Here is a 24201-nt window from a genome sequence, read left to right as displayed (position 1 = left end):
TACTTCACAGAGCAGATTCATGACCCCACTAAACCCTCTTATCCTGCCCTTGGATGAGGTTAATGCAAATGTCTCCTACCCGCCTGCCCCTTGCGCCGACCTGAAGATCGCGCGGGCACCAAAAAGTCAGCGTCGATTGAAGACTAAAGGGCCTTAAGTGGCCCGTTAATTAATGGCGGGTACGCGTCAAACTTCATCGCACGAAATATGCTGATGGCACACGGTGACATTGGGATGCTTGCCCGATATCACCACGTATCATTTTACTCGTGGGCATGCAGGGCCCACACCCCTGCTCATCAAACGGAAAATTCTGCCCCGTAATTCCTGCAACACTGAGGAAAGAAATGCTGCAACGCATACATGAAAGTCACCTCGGCATCCAAACATGCAGGGGAAGAGCTCGAGATGTAATGTGTTGGCCTGGAATGGGAGCACAAATCGGGGAAATGGTGAATGCGTGTGCAGTGTGCCAAAAGTACAGTAAATCACTACAAAAAGAACCACTTCAACCCCACAGTGTTCCAGAGAGGCCCTGGCTGAAAATTGGAGTGGACCTGTTCACATTGGACAACAGTGAGTACCGACCAGCAGGAGATTATTACTCAAAGCTTTTTGAGTCTGTGCTGCTGAGAAATGATAGGAAGAGCATCACTGAAATAACTAACTTAACATTGATTTTTGCTCGCCACAGCATACCTGAAGTGCTCATCTCAGGTAACGGTCCACAATTCTCAGGCACTGAGTTTTGCAAATTTGCACAGGACTGGGAGTTTTGCCACAGCACATCAAGTCCCAAACACCCACAATCCAACGGAATGGTGGAACGTACCGTGCAGACCTTAAAACACCTGTTGAAGAAGGGCAAAGGTGATGGAAGAGACCCCTACCTGGCTCTGCTGGGTTTGAGGAATGCTTCATTAGAGGGCATTGGATCATCTCCAGCACAGCTCCTGATGGGGAGAAGACTAAACGAAGCTTCCAACTGCGTCCCAACTGTTATTTCCACAGCCAGTGAGCTACAGCGTGCAGGACCTGCTCAAACTGAGACAGCAGAAGCAGAAACAGTACTTTGACCGAGGTGCCCGGCCTCTGCCTGACCTGAACATGGGAGAGACAGTGAGGATTCAGCATGAAGGGATCTGGAATCCTGCTGTTGTCACAGGAATCACAGGAGAACCAAGGACTTACAAAGTGTAGACTCCAAATGGATAACAGTCCAGGAGAAACCAGAAATTCTTACGGAAAACAAATAAAACACAACCCTGCTCTGATCCAGAAATTGTAGCTGAAGATCAAAAAGCAGAACACGCCAGTGAAGCAACAGATAACCAGAGGTGCCTCAGGGAGATTAGTTTTAAGTTTAAACAGTTTAATAGTGTTGAAAATGTTTTTATGACATGTCCCCTCATGTGAAACTGTCACATGAGCTGGGACATGTGCATTCATTTTAATAAAAATTTTTGTGAAAATTTTAAATCATTCATGAAACCTTATCCCGCCCGTGGATGAGGTTCCATGAAAAATGCAAAGGCTGCCTGGGCTCTTCGCCTGCCCGACAACCTTAAGGTTGGACATGCAACTCAGCTGATTGCCTTCATTGCTTTTGAACAGGCCTTAAAAGGCCTTTGGCAGTTTGGCGGGCACACAGCCAACTCGGCTGCACGCCCGCCGAAATGAAAATCTAAATGATGCGCGGTGACATCAGGATGCCCGCCTGACATCGCCCTATGTCACTTTACGCCTCAGCGAGAGGGCCCCACCCACGCTCGCTGAGCCGAAGATTCTGCCCTATGTGTACCTGAGTTGCATAAAAGTTTTTTTTTAACAAAGAAATATCATGATGAAGGTCAGACAGTGCATGTTGGAGCCTGTCTTGATAGAGCTCAGACACTGCAGATATGTGTTCATGTTAGGAAAATGTGTTATCAAGAAAGTTAGCTTAGCTACAATGTAGACAGCTGGTGTGCATCATGAAAAAAAGAAACAAGACAGACTGGACATTTATAAACAATTCTGCAGATTTAGAGCATAAATGATAGGAACTGAGAAATTGCCAGTTTTTCCATTCTCTGAAAAACAGCCTGTGGAAAATAGGGATAGTGGGCATAAAAACTTCCTGAGGGAAAAAAGATCCCAACAAGCAGTTCTGGTCTGTAGAGCTGGATTTCTAAGATTATAGAACAATATTTATGCTGGACAGGGGCTTATCAGGCAAACTGAACTGGCTTAATAATGTGGATATCCAGCCACCAAAATATAAGTTACAGGGGACAGGAGGCACAGACCTTAAAAAGAAGGGTCAGGTCACTATGACCCTTAAATATAAAGTAATTAATGAAACTCTGTATATCCTACAGAATCAGCTACTCTACTCAGCAGGGCAGCATGTTCAGAACTTGGTCTCATACAAAGGGTCGAAGAAGTAAGATGACCAGACAGCGGAACCGTTCTTAGGAGTAAGTTTCCTGGGTTGTTCCATGGTCCAGGAAAGCTCAAAAGTGAGGATCATATCACACTGTTCCCAGATGCTGCCCAAAGGGAGATACACCCGCTGTCCTCTGTTGATGACAGTTTAGTGACGTTGTCAAAAAGGGTTCTTGTTACAAAGCTGGTTGCCAGCAGTGGGTTTTGGAAGATTCCCCATGACCAAGAATCCAGGTTGTTAACCACTTTTATCATTCTCTCTGGTCACTTTTGTTTCAATTATCATCCTTTCTGCATATCCTCTGCACCAGAAATCTTTCAACACACTATGTCCAATATCTTTGAAGACAAAGAAGGCATTATTTGCCGCATGGATGATTTACTCATCCATGATGATACTCAGGAAGAACAGGAATAAGGTTCAGAAGGTTTTAAAAGTGCTTAAACAAGCAGGCCTCATCTTGAACCATAAATGTGAATTCGGAAAGACCACCTTTAGATTTTTAGGTTGCATCATCTACCAGAAAGGGATAATGGTAGATCCCCAGAAGACCAGGGCAATTAAAGAGTTTCCACAGCCCAATGATTTTGAGGCATGGTATATCAGGTGGGGCAATTCATCCCACACCTGCCCACTGTCAATGGAACTCTAAGAGACTGCTGAGGAAAGGTCAGCAGTGGTATTGGGGAGTTGAGCAGAAGAACGTCTTTTTCAAGATTAATAAGTTGCTAGTCCCTTCTGAAGTGCTTGCACACAACAACCCAAAATGGCCAATCATATCTGCATCTGATGCATCAACAAGGAGGCTTGGAGCAGTCCTGCTGCAGATCCAGGAAGGTGAAAGGGTAAAACCGGTTTATTATGCTTCCTGATATTAACAGAAATTGATCAGCAGTATTCAACAATTGAAAAGCTGTCTCTGGCTGCAACTTGGGCCTGATTATTTTAATGGGCTTGCAATTTAAGATAGAGACAGACCATGAACCTCCAGTCACTCTTGTCTTGAAGAGATATTAGTGTATATAATGTTACTGGAAATTATTATTTTTTTAAATAAAGGTTTAGTCTGTGTCTGTGAGTGTGTGTTAATTCGATTAAAGGCAGCTAGTTTGGGTGCTTTGATCTATGGTAGTTCTGAGATGTTAAACAGTAAGGTAAAGGGTGCAGTTGCATTTTGTTTGAATAAACCATTCAAAGACTGGAGGTGAAATCTTGCACGTAGCCAGGAGACACCAAGCAATGTTTATATTACGAATAAAATTGGTGCTATGAAAGGGGTTTCATTGTTAGAAGAAGTGGAGTTCAAAGGGCCTGGTGATACAAAGAGAATTTGCATTCAAAGGGAAGTCTAGGTATAACAGAAAGGAATTTGTGTGCGTGGGTCAAAGGCACATAAGATCTAAGTAGCTGTAAGCATACAACTGTATGCCAAGCAACCAAATTGAAAGGAACCTCATTTGGAATTCGTAAGGTGAAGAATGCTTTGCCTGGTGTCTGTTTAAGTCTATTGGTTATTATTGTCTTAGTGGAGATTAATTTGGGAATTTGTTAAAAATTATGATAGGAGTAATTTGTAGCCATGTGTATGTGTTTAATTTGTTGTAAATTAATAAATGTCTCATTTAGTTTGATATAAAAACCTCTCAAGAACTGGTGGTCTCATTCCTGAATTCAGAGCTGCTACTCAAAACATACCAGCTGAAAATATAGGTTATGACCGTTGTTTAAAGTTTCCCTCTGGGATTTTAAATAACTCAGCCTTTACAAACTGCTGTGTCATAACACTCTTCTAAACTCAAAGGAGATTGCTAAGATGCCACCAAGGATACAGTATTTCTGACTAAGGCTCATGCAATATGACTATACCACAAAGTATGTGCCAGCCAAAAGTCAAATTACAGCCGACACATTGTAGAGAGCTACAGCCGACCAGCCACAGAACAGTCGATGCTTGTCTCTGAGGTGGAAGTATATTCCTCATCGATTATAGGCAGCTTACCTGCCTCTACAAGCGGACTCGGGAGATTAGGCACATCCAGCCAAAAGGCACAGAATGCAGCCAGGTCCGAACATACTGCTGCAAAGGTTGGCCAGAATATGCCCCTAGCAACCAGGTGTTGAGAAATTACTATGAGCAACAAAGACATCTCACAACTGTCAGCGACCTCCTTGTCTTTAATGAAAGGCTCATAATCCTGTAGGTGATGAGGGGGGATATTCTGCAACAAACTGAACACTGGTAACTTGGGCACTGCTACATGTAGAGCACGAGCACATCAACTGGTACGCTAGCCGAGAATTTCAAAATCTATTGAGTAATTTATTTTCACGTGCCATACGTGCCAAGAACCAACTGAACCATTGTTACCTCCGCCATTCCCTTCCAGACTCTGGAAAGGCTTGGCAAGAACCTCTTCGACTTTGAAGGAAAGGTCCATCTCCTAGTCATTGACTATTATTCTTGCTGGTTGGAAATCAGCAGACTTCACACCTCGACCAGGGGAGCAGAGGTCAAAGCTCTGTTATGTAGCTACTCTACCCAAGGTATCCCAGATGAGGTAGTGTCGGACAATAGTCCACTGTTTGCGAAAGACCATTTCTGTCTATTGGCACACAATACGGCCTCCATCATGTTACAATTTCACCACACCATCCACAGGTGAATGGTGAAGCAGAACGCTGGGTCAAAACCATCAAAATGTTGATGAAGAAGAGCAATGTGGAGCTAGCCTTGCTCAACTCCAGTGCCGTGCCTTTGATGAATTATTGATGGCTAGAAGGTTGAAATGATAACTTTCTTCCCTCTAACGCCACTTTCCGAGACCATGACCAAATAAGACACCATGAGAAAATGCTCAAAGAGAGGCGGCACACATGGTGTAACCACCAACATGGGGCAGAACCTTTGCTCACACCAGCACCAGGATAGAAGGTTTGGATCAGGGACTGTCAGGCACAAGGTGCGGTCATATACCAAACCCAGCAGCCATGGTCTTACCTTGGCAAAACGTTACTCAGAAATTTCAGACAAAACAGAAAGGCCCTGATTCCCCAGGATTCTGCAAGTAGCCAATCCTTTGCTTTCATCACGATGACACTGATGATGTGGCCTCAACAGACAACACCCCAGAAACATTGCTCAGGTCCAGGAACCAGCAACCCCAACTGAGGATACTCAAGACGAGATTAGGGAAAGTTGTGATAACACCTGATAAGATCAACCTGTGATCTTATCAGGTGTTTTGGGGGGATGGTGGGAATGTAAATAGTTTTGTAAATAGTTCAACAAAAGAATTTGATAGTTTCAATATTATACTTGGGGGAGATAGAGTCATGGATAATGGTTATGTTAATGAGACCATGAGGTTAATGATGTAACTGTAACATCAGGGGTCAGATGGCTGAAAGGCTCCAAGAGAGTTAGATGCAGAACAGTCTGTGTCCTGAATACCATGTGCTTATTATGATTCCTTGTAAATAGTGTAAATAAATAGTTTTAACAAAGCTACACCACCTATACCACCCAGGTGGTGGAAAGCGTCATTGACAGGAGTTTTACAGACGTGGTCACACCCAAGGTACAGACAGATAGACGGGTGACCGCTAGAAGAGGCAGGCAGTCAGTGTAGAAATCCCCTGTGGCTGTCCCCCTCTCTAACAGGTATACCGTTTTGGATACTGTTGGGGGGATGGCCTATCAGGGGTAAACAACAGCAGTAGCCAGAGCAGTGGCACTACGGCTGTCTCTGTTGTTCAGCGGGGGGGTCAAAGCACAGAAGAGCAATTGTCATAGGGGACTCTATAGTCAGGGGCTCAGATAGGCGCTTCTGTGGTCGTGAAAGAGACACCAGGATGGTATGTTGCCTCCCTGGTGCCAGGGTCCAGGATGTCTCTGATCGGGTACAGGACATTCTGAAGGGGGAGGGAGAACAGCCAGAGGTCGTGGTACACATTGGTACTAACAACATAGGCAGCAAGAGTGACGAGGTCCTGCAGTGGGAGTTCAGGGAGTTAGGCCGAAAGTTAAAAAACAGGAACTCTAGGGTTGTAATCTCAAGATTACTCCCTGTGCCACGTGCCAGTGAGGCTAGAAATAGGAAGATAGTGCAGCGAAACACGTGTCTGAACAGATGGTGTAGGAGGGAGGGTTTCGGATATCTGGATCATTGGGATCTCTTCCGGGGCAGGTGGGACCTGTACAAGAAGGACGGGTTGCATCTAAACTGGAGGGGCACCAATATCCTGGCTGCGAGGTTTACTGGTGTCACTCCGGAGGGTTTAAACTAGAATGGCAGGGGGGTGGGAACCAGAGCAATAGGTCAGCAGGTGAAATAAATGACTGGGAACCAGTGAATATGGCCAGTAGGACTAAGAGGAAGAGCAGGCAGGGAGAAATTACTGAACACAGTGGGACTGGGGGTCTGAAATGCATTTGTTTCAATGCGAGAAGTATAACAGGCAAGGTGGATGAGTTTAGAGCTTGGATTAGTACTTGGGACTATGATGTTATTGCTATTACAGAGACTTGGTTGAAGGATGGACAGGATTGGCAGATAAACATTCCAGGATTTAGATGTTTCAGGCAGGATAGAGAGGGATGTAGAAGAGGTGGGGGAGTTGCACTGCTGGTTAAAGAGAATATTACAGCTGTATGACAGGAGGACACCTCGGTGGGCTCATGCAGTGAGGCAATATGGGTAGAGCTCCGGAATAGGAAGGATGCAGTCACAATGTTGGGGGTTTACTATAGGCCTCCCAATTGCCGGCGGGAGATTGAGGAACAGTTATGTAGGCAGATTTTGGAAAGATGTAAAAGCAATAGGGTTGTTGTGGTGGGTGATTTTAACTTTCCCTATATTGACTGGGAACCACTTAGTGCTAGGGGTTTGGATGGTGCAGAATTTGTAAGGTGCATCCAGGAGGGCTTCCTGAGACAATATGTAGATAGTCCAACTAGGGATGGGGCAATACTGGACCTGGTATTAGGGAATGAACCCAGCCAGGTGGTCGAAGTTTCAGTAGGGGGGCATTTCGGGAAAAGTGGCCATAATTCAGTAAGTTTCAAGGTACTGGTGGATAAGGATAACAGGAGTCCTCGGGTTAAGGTGCTTAATTGGGGTAAGGCTAATTATAACAATATTAGGCAGGGACTGAGGAATCTAGACTGGAGGCGGATGTTTGAGGGCAAATCAATAACTGACATGTGGGGGGGCTTTCAAACATCAGTTGATAAGAGTTCAGGACCGGCATGTTCCTGCTAGGATGAAGGATAAGCATGGCAAGTTTTAGGAACCTTGGATAACGAAGGATATTGTGAGATTAGTCAGAAAGAAAAGGGAAACATTCGTAAGGGCTAGAAGGCTGAGAACAGATGAAGCCCGTAGAGAATATAAAGAAAGTAGGAAGAAGCTTAAGCAAGGAGTCAGGAGGGCTAAAAGGGGTCATGAGAAGTCGTTGGTAACCAGGATTAAGGAAAATCTCAAGACCTTTTATACATATGTAAAAAGCAAGAGGGTAGCCGGGGAAAGGGTAGGCCCACTCAGGGACAGAGGTGGGAATCTGTGTGTGGAGCCAGAAGAAATGGGAGAGATACTAAATGAGTACTTCTCATCAGTATTCACCAAAGAGAAGGACTTAGCGGTCGATTTGTCTAGGGAAGAGTGTGTAGATAGCCTGGATCACGTTGAGATCAAAAAAGAGGTGTTAGGCATCTTGAAGAATATTAAGGTGGATAAGTCCCCAAGGCCAGATGGGATCTACCCCAGAGTACTGAGGGAGGCAAGGGAGGAGATTGCTGGGGCCTTGACAGAAATCTTTGTATCCTCATTGCCTATGGGTGAGGTCCCAGAGGACTGGAGAATGGCCAATGTTGTTCCATTGTTTAAGAAAGGTAGCAAGGATAATCCAGGAAATTACAGGCCGGTGAGCATTACGTCAGTGGTAGGGAAATTATTGGAGAAGATTCTTCGTGACTGGATTTACTACCATTTGGAAGCAAATGGGCGTATTAGTGAGAGGCAGCATGGTTTTGTGAAGGGGAGGTCGTGTCTCACTAACTTGATCGAGTTTTTCGAGGAAGTGACAAAGATGATCGACGATGGAAGGGCAGTGGATGTTATCTACATGGATTTCAGTAAGGCCTTTGACAAGGTCCCTCATGGCAGACTGGTACAGAAGGTAAAGTCGCACGGGATCAGAGGTGAGCTGGCAAGATGGATACAAAATTGGCTTGGTCATAGAAGACAGAGGGTAGCAGTGGAAGGGTGCTTTTCTGAATGGAGAGCTGTGACTAGTGGAGTTCCGCAGGGATCAGTGCTGGGACCTTTGCTGTTTGTAGTATACATAAATGATTTGGAGGAAAATGTAACTGGGCTAATCAGTAAGTTTGCAGACGACACTAAGGTTGGAGGAGTTGCAGATAGTGAAGAGGATTGTCAAAGCATACAATGGGATATAGATCGGTTGGAGACTTGGGCAGAGAAATGGCAGATGGAGTTTAATCCTGACAAATGTAAGGTAATGCATTTTGGAAGGTCTAATACAGGTAGGAATTATACAGTAAATGGCAGAACCCTTAAGTGCATCGATGGGCAGAGGGATCTGGGTGTACAGGTCCACAGGTCACTGAAAGTGGCAACGCAGGTAGATAAGGTAGTCAGGAAGGCATATGGCATGCTTGCCTTCATCAGCAGGGGTATTGAGTATAAAAGCTGGGAAGTCATGCTGTGGCTGTATAGAACCTTGGTTAGGCCACACTTGGAATATTGCGTGCAATTCTGGTCGCCACATTACCAGAAGGATATGGAGGTGTTGGAGAGGGTGCAGAGGACAGGATGCTGCCTGTTCTGGAGGTTATTAGCTATGAGGAGAGGTTGGAGAAACTTGGATTGTTCTCACTAGAGTGATGGAGATTGAGGGGCGACTTGATAGAAGTTTACAAAATTATGAGTGGCATGGACAGAGTAGATAGTCAGAAGCTTTTTCCCAGGGTGGAAGAGTCAATTACTCTTCCATTCATTAGGGACATAGATTTTTAAGGTGAGAGGAGAAAACTTTAGAGGAGATGTGTGGGGCAAGTTTTTTACGCAGAGGGTAGTGAGTATCTGGAATTCGCTGCCAGAGGAGGTGGTGGAAGCAGGTACGATAGTGGTGTTTAAGAGGCAACTTGACAAATACATGAATAGGATGGGGATAGAAGGATACGGACCCTGGAAGTGCAAAATGTTTTAGTTGACAGGCAATATGATCGGTGCAGGCTTGGAGGGCCGAAGGGCCTGTTCCTGTGCTGTACTTTTCTTTGTTCTTTTTTCTATCTCAAGACACTTGCAGCCTGTGTAAATTCTCACCGAAACCAAGGGGATCATCAGTAATCACTAATGTGCTGGGTGGGGGAAGAAGGATTGATTCAGAGGAGTGACCAAACACTTGAGGGGAGAGGAAGTTGAAGAGCTGGGGTTTTCGAGATGGATGTTGAATAGGGTCTTGGTGACTGGAGGCTTAGCTGCCAATGATGGTGTGAATGGACCTATCGATCCTACATCAGCTATAGCAGCTCTGCTTTATTTAAGCAGAGATTTAATTTGCTTACCTCACCATTCAAGAAGCAGTAAAAGACGGAGACAAAGAAGCCCTGTAAGGAGAGAAAAGACAGTATGAGAACCATCGACTTATAAAATTTGAACATTATGGAGCCACATGGATATGTTACATTTCCTCTTCAGTTAGCTCATTGCAGGAATTGAGCAACTTTCAGGTATAGCAATAAATTAGGAAAGTAAATGACTTGGTAGCCCTTATTATAAACCAATTAGAAGATAAAAGTGAAGAAGTTTTAATGCAATTGTACAGGTCCTTGGTGAGGCCACACCTGGAATACCTCATGTAGTTTTAGTCTCCTAAACGAAGGGAGGATTATCCTTGTCTTGCAGAGAGTGCAGAGAAGGCTAACTACACTGATCATCCTATGAAGAGAGTTTGAGTAGATTAGACCTATAAATTAGAATAATGAAAGGTGATCTCACTGAAAGATAAAAGAGGCTTGACAGGGTAGATGTTGAGTGAATGCTTTTTCTGGGTGAGGAATCTAGAATTAAGGGTCACAGTCTCAGCATAAGGGGCTGGTCATTTAGGTCTGAGATCAGGAGAAATTTCTTCACTCAAATAATTGTGGGCCTTGGAATTCTGTACCCCAGAGAGCTGTGGGTGTTCAGTTGTTGAGATCGATAGATGTTGGATAAAAAAGAAACATAGGGATAGTGCAGGAAGGTAGAGTTGAGGTAGAAGGCTAGCTATGATTGTGTTGAATGGTGGAACAGGCTCAACCAGCCAAATAGCCAACTCCTGCTCCTGTTTCTTACGTAACATAGGTAATAAAACCATAAACTGATGTTCAAACCCAAGTCCATTGGTGTCAGAGTCAGTTCGAAAAGAGGATGAAAGTCCAGGGGATTGGAAGACTTTAGTTAAGGGGGAGGTAGCGACGTAATGGTATTGTCACTAGACTACTAATCCAGAGGACCAACGTAATGCTCTAGGGACGTGGGTTCGAAACCATGGCAGATGGTGGAATTAAAAGAAATTAAAAGAATTAAAATAAACCATGTTAATTATAGAAACAACCCATCTGGTTTACTAATGTCCTTTAGGGAAGGAAATCTGCTGTCCTTACCTGGTCTGCCTACATGTGACTCCACACCCGCAGCAATGTGGTTGACTCTTACTTGCCCTCTGAAATGGCCTAGCAAGCCACTCAATTGTACCAAGTAAGAGGTGAAACTGGATGGACCACCCTGCATCGACCCAGGCACCAGAAATGACAATGGCAAACTCAGCCCTGTCAACACTGCAAAGTCCTCCTGGCAAACATCTTAGGGCTTGTGCCAAAATTGGGAGAGCTGTCTCACAAACTAACTAGTCAAGCAACAGCCTGACATAGCCATACTCACGGAAGCATACTTTACTGATAATGTCCCAGACACCACCATCACCATCTAAGCAGAGGTGGCGGCACAGTGGTATACAGTCGAAAGGGAGTTGCCTTGGGAGTCCTCAACATTGACTCCGGGCCCCATGAAGTCTCATGACATTAGGTCAAACATGGGCAAGGAAACCTCCTGCTGATTACCATGTACCGCCCTCCCTCAGCTGATGAATCAGTGCTCCTCCACTTGGAGGAAGACTGAGGGTGTCAAGGGCGCAGAATGTACTCTGGGTGGGGGGGCTTCAATGTCCATCACCAAGAGTGGCTCGGTAGCACCACTACTGACCAAGGACTTAACTGCTAGGCTGGGTTGTGAGGGAACCAACAAGAGGGAAAAACATACTTGACCTCATCCTCACCAACCCGCCTGCCGCAGATGCATCTGCCCATGACAGTATCGGTAGGAGTGACCACTGCACAGTCCTTGTAGAGACAAAGTCCTGTCTTCACATTGAGGATATCCTCTGTCGTGTTGTGTGGCATCATGCTAAATGGGATAGATTTTGAACAGATCTAGCAACTCAAGACTGGGCATCCATAAGGCGCTGAGGGCCATCAGCAGCAGCAGAATTGTACTCGGATGCAATCTGTAACCTCTTGGCCTGGCATATCCCCAACTCTACCATTGCTACCAAGCAAGGGGATCAACCCTGGTTTGATAAAGAGTGCAGGAGGACATGCCAGGAGCAACATCAGGCATACCTAAAAATGTGATGTCAACCTGGTGAAGCTATAACACAGGGCTACTTGCATGCTTGACAGCATTATCAGCAAGAGGTAGACAGAGCTAAGCGATTCCACAACCAATGGATGAGATCTAAGCTCTGCAGCCCTGCCACATCCAGTCGTGAATGGTGGTGGACCATTAAACAACTCACTGGAGGAGGAGGCTCCACAAATATCCCCATCCTCAATGATGGGGGAGCCCAGCACAGCAGTGCAAAAGATAAGGCTGAAGCATTTGCAACAATCTCCAGCCAGAAGTGCTGAGTGCATGATCTATCTTGGTCTCCTCCAGAGGTCCCCAGAATAACAGATGCCAGTTTTCAGCCAATTTGATTCACTCCATGTGATATCAAGAAATGGCTGAAGGCACTGGGCACTGCTAAGGCTATGGGTCCTGACAATATTCTGGCAATTGCACTGAAGACTTGTGCTCCAGAACTTGCCATGCCCCTAGCCAAGCTGTTCCAGACCAGCTACAACACTGGCATCTATCCGGCTACGTGGAAAATTGCCCAGATATGTCCTGTACACAAAAAGCAGGCAAATCCAACCTGGCCAATTATCACCCCATCAGTCTACTCTCGATCACCGGTAAAGTGATGGAAGGAGTCATCAACAGTGCTATCAAGCAGCACTTGCTTAAGAATAACCTGTTCACTGACACCCAGTTTGGGTTCTGGCAGGGCCATTCAGCTCCTGACCTCAATACAGCCTTGGTTTAAACATGGAGAAAAGAGCTGAACTCCCGAGGTGAGGCGAAGGAAACTGCCTTTGACGTCAAGGCAGCATTTGACCGAGTGTGGCATCAAGGAGCCCTAGCAAAACTGGAGTCAATGGAAATTGGGGTAAAACTCTCCACTGGTTGGAGTCACACCTAGCACAAAGGAAGATGGTTATGGTTGTTGGAGGTCAGTCATCTCAGCTCCAGGACATCACTGAAGGAGTTCCTCAGGGTAATGCCCTAGACCCAACCTCTTCAGCTGCTTCATCAATGATCTTCCTTCCATCATAACGTCAGAAGTGATGATTACACAATGTTCGCCTCAGATACTGAAGCAGTCCATGTCCAAATGCAGCAAGACCTGGACAATATCCAGATTGGGCTGACACGTGGCAAGTAACATTCACGCCACACAAATGGCAGGCAACAACCATCTCCAACAAGAGTGAATCTAAGCATCGCCCCTTGACATTCAATAGCTGAATACCCCACTATCAACTTCCTGGTGGTTATCATGGACCGGAAACTGAACTGGGCTAGCCATAGTCATCCCAGGGACCAATTTAGCTGTACCACCTCCAATGCAAGTATATCCTTTCTTAAATGTGGAGACCAAAATTGCACACAGTACTCTAGATGTGGTCTCACCAAAATCCTGTACAATTGTAGCAAGACTTCTTTATTCCTGTACTCCAATCCCCTCGCAATGAAGGCCAACATGCCATTTACCTTCCTAATTGCTTGCTGCACCTGCATGCTAACATCGTGTTCCTTGTATGAGCACATCCAAGTTTCTTTGAACATAAACATTTACAAGTCTCTCACCTTTTAAAAAATACTCTGCTTTTCTATCCTCATAACCAAAGTGAATAACTTCAAACTTCCCACATTATTTTCCATCTGTCATCGTGTTGCCCACTCATTAAGCTTGTCGATATCTCTTTGTAGCCTCTCAATGTTCTCCCCACCTAGCTTGCTATTATCAGCAGCTTAGCTCCATTACTCTCTGTCTTCTCATCTAATTCATTAATATAGACTGTAAATAGCTGAGATCCCAGCAATGATCTTGCAGCACTCCACTTGACTTGTTCTAATTATACTATACTTTTCTAAGTGTATTGTTAAGATTTTCTTAATGATAGATTCCAGCATTTTCCCAATGACTGATGTTAGGATAACTGGCCAGTGGTTCTCTGTTTTCTCTCTCCCTCCATTCTTGCAAAGCGGTCTTACATTTCCCAAGTTCCAACCTGATGGGATCTTTCCCGTATCCAAGGAATTTTGAGAAACCAGAGCACCCAAAATCTTTGCAGCTATCTCTTTTAGAACCCTAGACCTTTCAGTCCTGGGAATTAGTCAGATTTCAGTTCCTTAAGTTTCTCCAATACTTTTCGTCTGCTGATTATTATTGTCTTAATTGCCTCACTCCTTTTCACCCCAGGTTATCTTGTGTAACTTGTGTCTTCTACTGTACAGACAGACACAAAATATTTGTTCAATGGTTTCCTCTTTTCTCATGATAAATTCTCCTGTCTTTGCTTCTAAGGGACCAACATTTACTTTAGCTATCATCTTCCTTTTTGTACATTTATAACCTGTTTTTATATTTCTGGTTGATTTACTCTCATATTCTATGTTTTTCCCTTCTTATCAATATTTTGGTAGCCCTTTGTTGGTTTCTAAATCATTCCTAATCCTCAGACATGCTCCTCTCCTTTGAAACATTATAAGCCTCTTTTTGTATTTATTCAGTCAGCTGCTGTTGGTATTACTGGCTAGGCCAGTATTTATTGCCCATCCCTAATTGCTCTTGAAAAGATGATGGTGAGTTGCCTTCTTGAACCACTGCAGTACATATGGTGTAGGGACACTCACAGATCTGCAAGGGAGCTCCAGGATTTGAAATAGCCACGTGAACAAATGGGTCCAATGGTGTGTGGCTTGGCAGTGAACTCGCAGGTGGTGGTGTTCCCACTTTCATCCTTTTAAGTGGCAGATGTTGTGGGTTTGGAAGGTGCTGCTGAAAGAGCCTTGGTGAGTTGCTGCAATGCATCTTATAGATGGTACATAGTGCTGCTACTGTACATTAGTGATGGAGGGAGTGAATGTTTAAGGTGGTGTATGGTATGCCAATCAAGTGGGCTGCTTTGTCCTGAGTGGTGTCAGGCTTCTTGAATGTTGTTGAAGTTGCACTCAACCAGGCAACCGGAGCGTATTCCATCACACTCCTGACCTGTACCTTGTAGAAGGTGGACAGGTTCTGGAGAGTCAGAAGGTGAGTTGTTCACCACAGCCTTCCCAGCCTCTGACAATGTTTATATGGCTGGCCCAGTTCTGGTCATTGGTAACCCCCAGGATGTTACAAGTAGGGATTCAGCAATGATAATGCCATTGAATGTCATGTTGGAGATGGTCATTGCTTGGCACTGGTGTGTCATTAACGTTACTTGCCACTTATCAGCCCAAGCCTGAATGCTGTCCAGGTCTTGCTGCATATGGACACGGACTGTTTCAGTATCTGAAGAGCCACACATGATGCTGAACAATGCGCAATTATCAACAATCATCCCCACTTCTGACCTTATGATGGAGGAAAGGTCATTGATGAAGCAGCTGAAAATGGTTGAGCCTAGGAGGAACTCTTACAGTGATGCCCATGGACCAAGATGATTGACCTCCAACAACCACAACAATCTTCCTTTGTGCTAAGTATGACTCCACCCTGTGGAGAGTTTCTGCCCGATACCCGTTGTCTCCAGTTTTACTAGGGCCCCTTGATGCCACACTCAGTCAAAAGCTGCCTTGATGTCAAGGGCAGACACTCTCACCTCATCTCTGGAGCTCAGCTCTTTTGCCCATGTTTAGATCAAAGCTGTAATGATGTCAGGAGCTGAGTAGCCCTGGCAGAAACCAAACTGAGCATCAATGAGCGGGTTATTGCTGCTTGATAGCACTGTCAATGACACCTTTCATCACTTTGTTGATGATCGAGAGGAGACTGATGTTGGATTTGTCCTGCTTTTTGTGGACAAGACATCCCATGGCAATATTCCACATTGCATTGTCGTACTATAGTGAGAGAAATGACCTTAGTTCTAAAGACCAAGGCATAGTTGTGTGGAACTAAGAAACAACTAACAACAAAAAACATTGGTAGGAGTTGTGTATAAGCCATCAAACAGCATTGGTAATATGAATCACCGTATGAATCAGGGCATTTGAGGTGTGTGTAACAAGGGTAATACAGTAATAATAGGGGATTTCACATACAGACTGGGTAAATCTAGTTAGTACTAATGTTGTGAAGGACGAATTCTTGGAATGTATGCAAAATGGTTTTCTTGTGCAATACGTTGAGGAACAAACTAGGGAATGAGTTATTTTAGAGCGAGTATTGTACAATGAAAAAGGGATAATTAATAATCATGTTGTAAAGGAGCCTTTAGGAAAGAATGACCATAATATGATAGAACTTTACATTACATTTGAAAGTGATGTAGTTCATTCAGAAAATAGGGTCTTAAATCTAAACAAAGGGAACTGTGAAGGTTTGAGGGCAAATTGGCTATGGTACATTGGGAAACTATGTTTAAAGATATGATGGTAGACAGGCAATAGCTAACATTTAAAGAACTAATACATAGTTTACAACAAAAATACATTCCTTTAATGCACAAAAGCCCAGCAAGGAAAATGTTCCAACCTTGGTTAATGAAAGGAAATTAGATTAAAGGAAGAGGTGCATAAAGTTGCCCAAAAAAATGGAAAGCCTGAGGATTGGGAGCATTTTTGAATTCTAGAAAGGAAAACATTAAGAAAGGGAAAATAAAATATGAGAGCAAACTCACGAGAAACATAAAATGGACTGTAAAAGCTTCGAAAGGTTTATAAAAAGGAAAAGATTAGCAACAACAAATGTGAGTCCATTACAAGTGGAGTGAGGAGAATTTATAATGGGGAATAAGGAAATGGCAGAGAAACTAAACAAATACTTTGTGTCTGTCCTCATGGAGGAAGATACAAAAAAAAAACACCCAAAAATAATGGTGAATCAAGGGACTAGTGTAAATGAGAAACTGCAAGATATTAATATTAGTAAAAAAACGTAATAAAGAAATGAATGGGATTTAAAACAGATAAATCCTCTGGACCTGATGATCTATATCCCAGGATGTTGAAAGAGGTGACTGCAGATATAGTAGCTGCATTGATGGCCATTTTTCAAAATTCTATAGACTCGTGGGGAGAATGTTCTCCCCGTCGGTGGGTTTGAGCGGGCGTGGGCGCGGGCGGGCACATAGCTGATCGTCGTCCACCATCGGCTGGATTTTATGTGGGCAGGCCAATGAAGGCCTGCCCAGCGTGACGCACACCTAGAAACACTGAGCACTCCATGCGCGGGGTGGGGGGAGGAGGGAGAGTCGGGGCCTGTGATCTTTCACGCGACAGAAATCTCCTTGAGGCATGAGCCTTAAGTTTGGATGGGCAGCCCTGTTAATTGTTTCAATTACTTTTTAAATGGCTTTAACAGGCCTTTGACAGTTCAGCAGGCGCGCCGAACTGAAGATTGGAATGACGTCGGGATGCACACCTGACGTCACTGCGCATCACTTTACACGTCGGCGAGCGGGGCCCGCTCCCGCACACTGACCAGAAGATTCAGGCCCTGGTTCCTGCAATTTGGAAGGTGATAAATGTAACCTCACTATTTAAGAAAGGAGGGAGAGGACTACAGGCATCTTTGCCTGACATCAGCAGTAGGGAAAATGCTGGAGTCTATAATAACGTAATTACAGAACGCTTAGGAAACAATGGTAGGATTGGGCAGAGTCAACATGGATTTATGAAAGGGAAATCATATTTAACAAACCTGTTGGAGTTTTTTGAGGATGTAACTAGCAGAATAGATAATGGGGCACTGGCGGATATAGTATATTTAGATTTCCAGATGGATTTTGATAAGTTCCCTTAAGGAGTTAGTAAACAAAATTAGAACTCATGGAGTTGGGGGGAATATACTGGCATGGATAACGAACTGGTTAATGGACAGAAAACAAAGATTCGTAATAAATGGGTCATTTTCAGGCTGGCAGGCTGGGACTAGTGGGGTACCACAAGGATCAGTGCTTGGGCACCAGCTATTCACAACCGAAATCAATGATTTGGCTGTGGGCAGTAAATGTAACATTTCCAAGTTTGCAGGTGACACAAAACTAGGAGGAAGTGTGAGTTGTGAGGAGGATGCAAAGAAACCTCAAGGAGATTTCAAGAGGCTAAGTGAATGAGCAAACATTTGGCACACGGAATACGATGTGGAGAAATGTGAGGTTATCCACTTTGGTAGGAAAAACAGAAATACAAAGTATTTCTTAACGGGTTAGAGGCTGGGAAGTGTTGAACTTCAAAGGGAGTTGGGTGTCCTTGTTCATGAGTCCCTGAAAGCTAACATGCTAGGATAGCAAGCAATTAAGGTGGCAAATGGTAAATTTATTGCAAGAGGATTTGAGAAAAGGAGTAAGGATGTATTATCGCAATTTTATAGAACCTTAGTGAGACCACACCTGCAGTTTGGGTCTCCTTACAAAGTGGGAACCAGAGGAATAGGTCAGCAGGTGAAATAAATGACTGGGAACCAGTGAATATGGCCAGTAGGACTAAGAGGAAGGGCAGGCAGGGAGAAATTACTGAACACAGTGGGACTGGGGGTCTGAAATGCATTTGTTTCAATGCGAGAAGTATAACAGGCAAGGCAGATGAGCTTCAGGCTTGGATTAGTACTTGGGACTATGATGTTATTGCTATTACAGAGACTTGAAGGATGGACATGGTTGGCAGATAAACGTTCCAGGAATTAGATGTTTCAGGCAGGATAGAGAGGGATGTAGAAGAGGTGGGGGAGTTGCACTGCTGGTTAAAGAGAATATTACAGCTGTATGACAGGAGGACACCTCGATGGGCTCATGCAGTGAGGCAATATGGGTAGAGCTCCAGAGTAGGAAGGGTGAAGTCACAATGTTGGGGGTTTACTATAGGCCTCCCAATTGCCGGCGGGAGATTGAGGAACAGTTATATAGGCAGATTTTGGAAAGATGTAAAAGCAATAGGGTTGCTGTGGTGGGTGATTTTAACTTTCCCTATATTGACTGGGAATCACTTAGTGCTAGGGGTTTGGATGGTGCAGAATTTGTAAGGTGCATCCAGGAGGGCTTCCTGAGACAATATGTAGATAGTCCAACTAGGGAACGGGCAATCCCTGGTATTAGGGAATGAACCCAGCCAGGTGGTCGAAGTTTCAGTAGGGGAGCATTTCGGGAAAAGAGACCATAATTCAGTAAGTTTCAAGGTACTGGTGGATAAGGATAACAGGAGTCCTCGGGTTAAGGTGCTCAATTGGGGGAAGGCTAATTATAACAATATTAGGCAGGAACTGAGGAATCTAGACTGGAGGCGGATGTTTGAGGGCAAATCAACAACTGACATGTGGGGGGCTTTCAAACATCAGTTGATAAGAATTCAGGACCGGCATGTTCCTGCTAGGATGAAGGATAAGCATGGCAAGTTTCAGGAACCTTGGATAACGAAGGATATTGTGAGATTAGTCAAAAAGAATAGGGAAGCATTCGTAAGGGCTAGAAGAACAGATGAAGCCCGTGGAGAATATAAAGAAAGTGGGAAGAAACTTAAGCAAGGAGTCAGGAGGGCTAAAAGGGGTCATGAAAAGTCACTGGCAACCAGGATTAAGGAAAATCCCAAGGCCTTTTATACATATGTAAGCAAGAGGGTAGCCAGGGAAAGGGTAGGCCAACTCAGGGACAGAGGTGGGAATCTGTGTGTGGAGCCAGAAGAAATGGGAGAGGTACTAAATGAATACTTCTCATCAGTATTCACCAAAGAGAAGGACTTAGCAGTCGATTTGTCCAGGGAAGAGTGTGTTGATAGCCTGGTTCATGTTGAGATCAAAAAAGCGGAGGTGTTAGGCATCTTGAAGAATATTAAGGTGGATAAGTCCCCAGGGTCAGATGGGATCTACCCCAGAGTACTGAGGGAGGCAAGGGAGGAGATTGCTGGGGCCTTGTCAGAAATCTTTGTATCCTCACTGGGGTGAGGCCCCAGAGGACTGGAGAATGGTCAATGTAGTTCCATTGTTTAAGAAAGGTAGCAGGGATAATCCAGGAAATTACAGGCCGGTGAGCCATACATTAGTGGTAGGGAAATTATTGGAGAAGATTCTTCGTGACTGGATTTACTACCAATTGGAAGCAAATGGGCGTATTAGTGAGAGGCAGCATGGTTTTGTGAAGGGGAGGTCGTGTCTCACTAACTTGATCGAGTTTTTCAAGGAAGTGACAAAGATGATCGACAATGGAAGGGCAGTGGATGTTATCTACATGGATTTCAGTAAGGCCTTTGACAAGGTCTCTCATGGCAGACTAGTACAGAAGGTAAAGTCGCACGGGATCAGAGGTGAGCTGGCAAGATGGATACAAAATTGGCTTGGTCATAGAAGACAGAGGGTAGCAGTGGAAGGGTGCTTTTCTGAATGAAGAGCAGTGACTAGTGGAGTTCCACAGGGATCAGTGCTGGGACCTTTGCTGTTTGTAGTATACATAAATGATTTGGAGGAAAATGTAACTGGGCTAATTAGTAAGTTTGCAAATGAAACTAAGGTTGGAGGAGTTCCAGATAATGAAGAGGATTGTCAAAGGATACAACGGGATATAGATCGGTTGGAGACTTGGGCGGAGAAATGGCAGATGGAGTTTAATCCGGACAAGTATGAAGTAATGCATTTTGGAAGGTTAATACAGGTAGGAATTATACAGTAAATGGCAGAACCCTTAAGTGCATTGATGGGCAGAGGGATCTGGGTGTACAGGTCCACAGGTCACTGAAAGTGGCAACGCAGGTGGATAAGGTAGTCAGGAAGGCACATGGCATGCTTGCCTTCATTGACAGGGTTACTGAGTATAAAAGCTGGGAAGTCATGCTGCGGCTGTATAGAACCTTGGTTAGGCCACACTTGGAATATTGCATGCAATTCTGGTTGCCACATTACCAGGAGGATATGGAGGCATTGGAGAGGGTGCAGAGGAGGTTTACCAGGATGCTGCCTGGTCTGGAGGTTATTAGCTATGAGGAGAGGTTGGAGAAACTCGGATTGTTCTCACTAGTGCGACGGAGATTGAGGGGCGACTTGATAGAAGTTTACAAAATTATGAGTGGCATGGACAGAGTAGATAGTCAGAAGCTTTTTCCCAGGGCGGAAGAGTCAATTGCTACGGGACATAGGTTTAAGGTGAGAGGAGAAAACTTTAGAGGAGATGTGCGTGGCAAGTTTTTTACGCAGAGGGTAGTGAGTGTCTGGAATTCGCTGCCAGAGGAGGTGGTGGAAGCAGGTACGATAGTGGTGTTTAAGAGGCAGCTTGACAAATACATGAATAGGATGGGAATAGAGGGATACAGACCCCGGACGTGCAAAATATTTTAGTTTAACGGGCAATATGATCGGCGCAGGCTTGGAGGGCCGAAGGGCCTGTTCCTGTGCTCTACTTTTCTTTGTTCTTTGTTCTTACCTAAGGGGCAATATACTTGCCATATAGTGGGTGAAACGCAGGTTCACTATATTAATTCCCGTGATGGAGGGATTTTTAAAATTCATTCATGGGCATCGCTAGTTATTACCCATCCCTTATTGCCCTTGTTCAGAGGGCATTTAAGAGCCAACCACGTTGCTGTGGGTCTAGAGTCCACTTGCTGGCCAGAGCAGGAACAGCAGATTTGCTTCCCTAAAGGGCATTAGTGAATCCGATGGATTTTTACAACAATCAAATTCAAATTCTATCATCTGCAGGATTTGAACCTGGGCCCCCAGGAGCATTACCCTGGGATTCTGGACTACTAGCCCAACAACAATACCACTATGCCATCGCCTCCACTATGAGGGAACATTAAATAGACTGGGCCTTTATTCTCTGGAGTTTAGAACAATGAGGGATGATCTCATTCAAACGCACAAAATTTTTACAGGGCAACAGTGAAGGAAGGGTGATATATTTCCAAGTCAGGATGGTGAGTGACTTGAAGGGGAACTTCCAGGAGGTGCTGTTCCCATGTATCTGCTGTCCTTATCCTTCTAGGTGGTAGAGGTGGCGGGTTTGGAAGGTGCTAACGAAGGATCCTTGGTGAGGCAAGTATATTGCCCCTTAGGTAAGAACAAAGAACAAAGAAAAGTACAGCACAGGGCCCTTCAGCCCTCCAAGCCTGCGCCGATCATATTGCCCGTTAAACTAAAACATTTTGCACTTCCGGGTTCCGTATCCCTCTATTCCCATCCTATTCATGTATTTGTCAAGCTGCCTCTTAAACACCACTATCGTACCTGCTTCCACCACCTCCTCTGGCAGCGAATTCCAGACACTCACTACCCTCTGCGTAAAAAACTTGCCCCGCACATCTCCTCTAAAGTTTTCTCCTCTCACCTTAGATCTATGTCCCGTAGTAATTGACTCTTCCACCCTGGGAAAAAGCTTCTCACTATCTACTCTGTCCATGCCACTCATAATTTTGTAAACTTCTATCTAGTTGCCCCTCAATCTCTGTCGCTCTAGTGAGAATAATCCGAGTTTCTCCGACCTCTCCTCATAGCTAATAACCTCCAGACCAGGCAGCATCCTGGTAAACCTCCTCTGCAGCCTCTCCAACGCCTCCATATCTTCTGGTAATGTGGCGACCAGAATTACACGCAATATTCCAAGTGTGGCCTAACCAAGGTTCTATACAGCTGCAGCATGAATTCCCAGCTTTTATACTCAATACCCCTGTCAATGAAGGCAAGCATGCCATATGCCTTCCTGACTACCTTATCCACCTGTGTTGCCACTTTCAGTGACCTGTGGACCAGTACACCCAGATCCCTCTGCCTGTCGATGCACTTAAGGGTTGTGCCATTTACTGTATAATTCCTACCTGTATTTAGACCTTCCAAAATGCATTACCCCACATTTGTCCGGATTAAACTCCATCTGCCATATCTCCGCCCAAGTCTCCAACCGATCTATATCCCGTTGTATCCTTTGACAATCCTCTTCACTATCTGTAACTCCTCCAACCTTAGTGTTGTCTGCAAACTTACTAATTAGCCCAGTTACATTTTCCTCCAAATCATTTATGCATACTACAAACAGCAAAGGTCCCAGCACTGATCCCTGCGGAACACCACTAGTCACAGCCCTCCATTCAGAAAAGCACCATTCCACTGCTACCCTCTGTCTTCTATGACCAAGCCAATTTTGCATCCATCTTGCCAGCTCACCTCTGATCCAGTGCGACTTTACCTTCTGTACCAGTCTGCCATGAGGGACCTTGTCAAAGGCCTTACTGAAATCCATGTAGATAACATCCACTGCCCTTCCATCATCGATCATCTTTGTCACTTCCTCGAAAAACTCGATCAAGTTAGTGAGACACGACCTCCCCTTCACAAAACCATTCTGCTTCTCACTTTTTGCTTCCACATGGTAGTAAATCCTGTCACGAAGAATCTTCTCCAATAATTTCCACACCACTGACGGCCTGTAATTTCCTGGATTATCCCTGCTACCTTTCTTAAACAATGGAACAACATTGGCCATTCTCCAGTCCTCTGGGACCTCACCCATAGCCAGTGTGGATACAAAGATTTCTGTCAAGGCCCCAGCAATCTCCTCCCTTGCCTCCCTCAGCACTCCTGGGTAGATCACATCTGGCCCTGGGGACTTATCCACCTTAATATTCTTCAAGACGCCTAACACCTCCTCTTTTTTGATCTCAACATGATCCAGGCTATCTACACACTCTTCCCTAGACAAATCGACCGCTAAGTCCTTCTCTTTGGTGAATACTGATGAGAAGTATTCATTTAGTATCTCTCCCATTTCTTCTGGCTCCACATACAGATTCCCACCTCTGTCCCTGTGTGGGCCTACCCTTTCCCTGGCTACCCTCTTGCTTTTTACATATGTATTGCCCCTTCCCTAGTTGGACTATCTACATATTGTCTCAGGAAGCCCTCCTGGATGCACCTTACAAATTCTGCACCATCCAAACCCCTAGCACTAAGTGATTCCCAGTCAATATAGGGAAAGTTAAAATCACCCTCCACAACAACCCTATCGCTTTAACATCTTTCCAAAATCTGCCTACATAACTGTTCCTCAATCTCCCGCCGGCAATTGGGAAGCCTATAGTAAACCCCCAACATTGTGACTGCACCCTTCCTATTCTGGAGCTCTACCCATATTGTCTCGCTGCATGAGCCCACCGAGGTGTCCTCCTGTTGTACAGCTGTGATATTCCCCTTAACCAGCA

At 44.8% G+C, this 24201-nt stretch overlaps 1 protein-coding gene across 1 annotated transcript in view; it reads right to left on the bottom strand.

Moving 5' to 3' along the window:
• LOC144668101 (corticotropin-releasing factor receptor 1) overlaps positions 1 to 24201 on the bottom strand; it is a 233317-nt gene that overhangs the window by 21140 nt on the left and 187976 nt on the right. The window contains exon 11 of the mRNA XM_078529890.1: positions 10017 to 10058. Coding sequence (XP_078386016.1) covers positions 10017 to 10058 — 42 coding nt within the window. The remainder of the gene's footprint in view (positions 1 to 10016; positions 10059 to 24201) is intronic.

This window comes from Cetorhinus maximus, chromosome 25 (assembly GCF_964194155.1).
Source record: "Cetorhinus maximus chromosome 25, sCetMax3.hap1.1, whole genome shotgun sequence".
Lineage (NCBI taxonomy): Eukaryota > Metazoa > Chordata > Chondrichthyes > Lamniformes > Cetorhinidae > Cetorhinus > Cetorhinus maximus.
Note: the sequence above shows the minus strand (reverse complement) of the source record. Positions and strands in the feature narration are given on the sequence as shown.